This window comes from Notothenia coriiceps, unplaced genomic scaffold, assembly GCF_000735185.1.
Source record: "Notothenia coriiceps isolate Sejong01 unplaced genomic scaffold, NC01 NC01_scaffold00010156, whole genome shotgun sequence".
NCBI lineage: Eukaryota > Metazoa > Chordata > Actinopteri > Perciformes > Nototheniidae > Notothenia > Notothenia coriiceps.
Genome location: NW_011342857.1, coordinates 11,937 through 16,148, shown reverse-complemented (window position 1 = coordinate 16,148; position 4,212 = coordinate 11,937). Strand labels below are relative to the sequence as shown.

At 38.9% G+C, this 4,212-nt stretch overlaps 1 protein-coding gene across 1 annotated transcript; it reads left to right on the top strand.

Annotated features, from left to right (window-relative positions):
* Positions 1-788: 788 nt before the first annotated feature.
* Positions 789-3,444, top strand: slc30a2 (solute carrier family 30 member 2; the record flags this gene model as incomplete). Its single annotated transcript, XM_010771628.1, has 3 exons — positions 789-894; positions 2,432-2,566; positions 3,299-3,444. Coding segments are annotated over 3 exons (387 nt in total), but the record flags the coding sequence as incomplete, so codon positions are not given.
* Positions 3,445-4,212: the final 768 nt, after the last annotated feature.

Below are 4,212 nucleotides of genomic sequence, written 5' to 3'. Positions count from 1 at the left end.
GCGCGGGACTTCGAATCAGGGGGTAGCAAGTTTGAGTCCCACTGCAGTCAGCATGTCGTTGTGTCCCTGAGACACTTCACCCTAAATTGCTCCTGTGGGGATTGTCCACAGTACTGAATGTATGTCAGTCTAACAAGTAACATGTAATGTAAAATACCAGTAACTTCACTTCAATCAGTTTTTGAAAGAGCATCAATCCCAAGTGTTTAAGTGTTTATTTTAAAGGGGTACAATCATCCGTCATCATGCAAGATGTTCCCTTGCTCTCTCCCCGAGCTCTTTAATGGCCTCCGAGTGAGGAAAACACCATCTGACGTCCCTCTCCTCTCAGATCTTTAGAGTCTCCTCTCAGATCTTTAGAGTCTCCTCTCAGATCTTTAGAGTCTCCTCTCAGATCTTTAGAGTCTCCTCTCTGATCATTAGAGTCTCCTCTCAGATCTTTAGAGTCTCCTCTCAGATCTTTAGAGTCTCCTCAGATCTTTAGAGTCTCCTCTCAGATCTTTAGAGTCTCCTCTCAGATCTTTAGAGTCTCCTCTCTGATCTTTAGAGTCTCCTCTCAGATCATTAGAGTCTCCTCTCTGATCTTTAGAGTCTCCTCTCAGATCTTTAGAGTCTCCTCAGATCATTAGAGTCTCCTCTCAGATCTTTAGAGTCTCCTCTCAGATCTTTAGAGTCTCCTCTCAGATCTTTAGAGTCTCCTCTCAGATCTTTAGAGTCTCCTCTCAGATCTTTAGAGTCTCCTCTCAGATCATTAGAGTCTTCATCACCTCGTCTGGTTTCTCTTTCAGCCCGAGTATAAAGTGGCAGATCCCATCTGTACGTTCCTGTTCTCCATCTTCGTCCTCTTCACCACCATCACCATCCTCAGGGACGTCTTCAGGATACTCTTGGAAGGTACCTCACCTGGAGATCAATATTAACCGTGGGAAACGTTCCTTTGTTTTCTAATCTTTTTTAAATGTTTAGAGGAACATCGAGAACATTTGATCTTCCACTGAAGTCTATGTTAAGTGCCTGGATAAACATTCATTGGTTTGTCATCTTGCAATTTACTTATTTATCTAAATAGTTATCAGCGTAATAAACCGTATTGAATTTCATCTTACTGTACAATATTTAATTTCACATTCTGTTTTTGTATATCATATTGTATTTACGTGTATATAGACTTCTTGCACTATTTTTTATTTGTATTTCATTATATATGTTGCACTGTTGGAGGAGCTCGGGTCATAAGATGTTCATTACCATTTCTAAACTGTAGCTTTGTGCTTATGACATTAAAACCTTTGAGTTGAACTGAATGTGGATAAAGTTTTTAACACAATAGCCAACAAGTCAAGTGGTAGTTTACCGTCTGGAAGTTAAACACATCCACCTTCTACCAGCCTCCTTCAGCTTAATAATTAACCCAATATGTATTTTTGTAATCTCCACAAAAACTGTGTCACTACACCCCAACCAGGAAATGGTCCAGAGTGTTAACACCTTGAAACACACAAATATCAATAAGGTTTGATCAAGACATAAGACGTGAGGTTTACAGGTGCTGATAGGTGACTTTTGAAAAACTCTTAACAGAGCAAGTCTTTATGCTAAGCTAGGCTAGCCAGCACATGGATCAAAATGTGGAATTAAGCCTTTACGATGTCTCATAATCTGAAGGGTTATATATGAGCTGAACACATTAATGTTTTCTCGCCTGCAGACAAGATCAAGCTGTCCACTTTCAACCTAATCCCAGAAACTCAACATCATGTTTCTGTGCATTCATGACTATATTTGGCCGGCTTTTTTATTAAATGTAGGCAAGCAGGGCTCACCTAAGCTAACACACACATGCCACCAAGATTAAGCTCAATAAGTGCGGAGAATGTATGTGACACTTTCAGGTTTCTGCTTAACAAATAACAGACACAGATGGCCGTAACCCGGGGACGTCTAAAGACTTTTGGGACGTTTTTAAATCTCTTTTTACTTCACTGAACTTCCTCAAGACGACCCTCTGAAAGCAGCTCCCCCCTGAGGCCTCTTAACAACATTTAGTAACGACAGAAATGGCCTCTGGTGTTAATGAGCAACATTATGGGATAGAGAACAATCATTAATCTGAAATAATGTACTTCAGCCATAGCTATTTAGCCACATCTAAGTCCCATATCTATACAATACAATGTATTTCAGGTCTTTATGGGAAAGTAGATATATTTTTCCAATTGTTTTTATAGTTTTTCCACCACTTAGTGAAGGTTTAGTTACGCTCCCCTTCCTTTTATTATGAAAATCCAGACACTTATCAAACAGTGCCGTCCATATGTCTGATGTTCATACTTTAGGAGTTTTGTATGCGTGAGCTATATTTTTACTTTACGTATTCAACACCATATTATGGGATGTATTGTGTATTAATGTATGTTCTGCTTTTTCCCAGGCGCTCCTAAAGGCATCGAGTTTAACTCCGTGAAGGAGGTGCTGCTGTCGGTGAACAAGGTGAAGTCGATGCACTCTCTGCATCTCTGGGCTCTGACTCTGGGTCAGGCTCTGGTCTCTGTTCACCTGGCCATAGGTAACACCTCTCACCGATATACCTTTACATATTAGAGAGCACTGAGAAACTAGAATTCAGCATAATGAAATAACAGTTGAAGCGATTTTAGGAAATGATGGTCTCGACACAGGGGGTTGTAAGGGATTTTGGAGTAAAAGGTGCAAACATATCATTTACCAAAGCACTTCAAACCTGACGATATACAGTATAATTAAGATTTATTAACGGGAGAGGCCTATAAAGTATGACATTTGGTCTCAATAAAACAAAAACGATTAGTCGATTACTATTTTCTGAGTTTCATTTTATTCATTAATATACATTTCAAAATGTTCTTTTAATATTTCAAATTTCTCTCATTGTTTTTTGAACTTTTACAAAACAAACAATGATGAAGAAAATAATTAATAAATCCATTATGAAAAAAATCTATTGGTAACCACCTTAACCAACTACTAACAGTAACATATTACTTTGATATTAATGCAAGAGTAATACTAATCTAATCATAATAATACATCATTGTATAATAGTCACAGTGGACTTTTAACTTAAACTTTTAATACTTTACCTACAGTACACTTTCCTGATGATACTTGCCTTCTTTAAAGTGACATTTCATTAAAAGGGTTTTACTTACAACGTTTAGTATGACTACATGTTCTCTAAAAGGCAAACACAAAAGTCAAAATGTGATAACCGTAGTAAATCACTCACTGTTGTTGTTGTTGTTTTCCTCTCCCCCCTCAGAGGAAGGTGCTGACGCCCAGTCGGTGCTGCAGGAAGCCACCGAGCTGCTGAACACTAAGTTTGGTTTCCACAGCATCACAATCCAGGTGGAGCTCCACTCAGAGGAGATGAACCACTGCTGCCACTGCCAGGACCCCCAAGACTGACCCCCCCCCAACCAGTACACACATCCTTCACTCAAGTAGAAGTACAGATACTCGTGTTTAAAAATACTCTGGTGAAAGTAGAAGGACTGACTAAACTTCTTTACTCAAGTCAAAGTAAAGAGGCTTTGAAATGTCCTCAGTAAAAAGTACCCATAACTAGCAGCTGTTTTAAAGAGTACCTGACCTCCCTTTATATTAATAGAACAATAATGTCATTGTTAGCTAATGAATGTTTCCATGCTGAACAACGGCAACATGACAACGTTTTCATTGGTCCCTCTTCTTTAGAGAAGACCAGGAAATGATGGATACACGGATCGTGTTCAAATCAATAGGCACGCAATGACTCTAAATAATAATGATCACGCCACCAAACACACATTCAGACGTGATGGATTGTCAGGGGACATATTTAACTAGGTTTCTACTACGTTGTGTTGTGTTTAACTGTTCTTTGTTTGTGCGTTGTTTCCGGAATTACTCAATCACACTTCCGACAACCACCGAAAATCTTTGTTAGTTATGAGGAAAACCGAGTTAAACGACTTTCCTACGATGAGAAGAAACCGAACTACACTATATTTGATTTGTTTGTCATGTCATGACATCTTCAGAAAACCAGTTCAGTTGTAACACTACAAATTTCCCTCCTCGTCTTGTCACTTCAGTTAACAGCAACCATAATTACTGGTACTCACTCCCAATCTCGACCTCGCACTTACCTTTATGTTTACGACAATAATTAACTACACTCATTAAACTTATGCT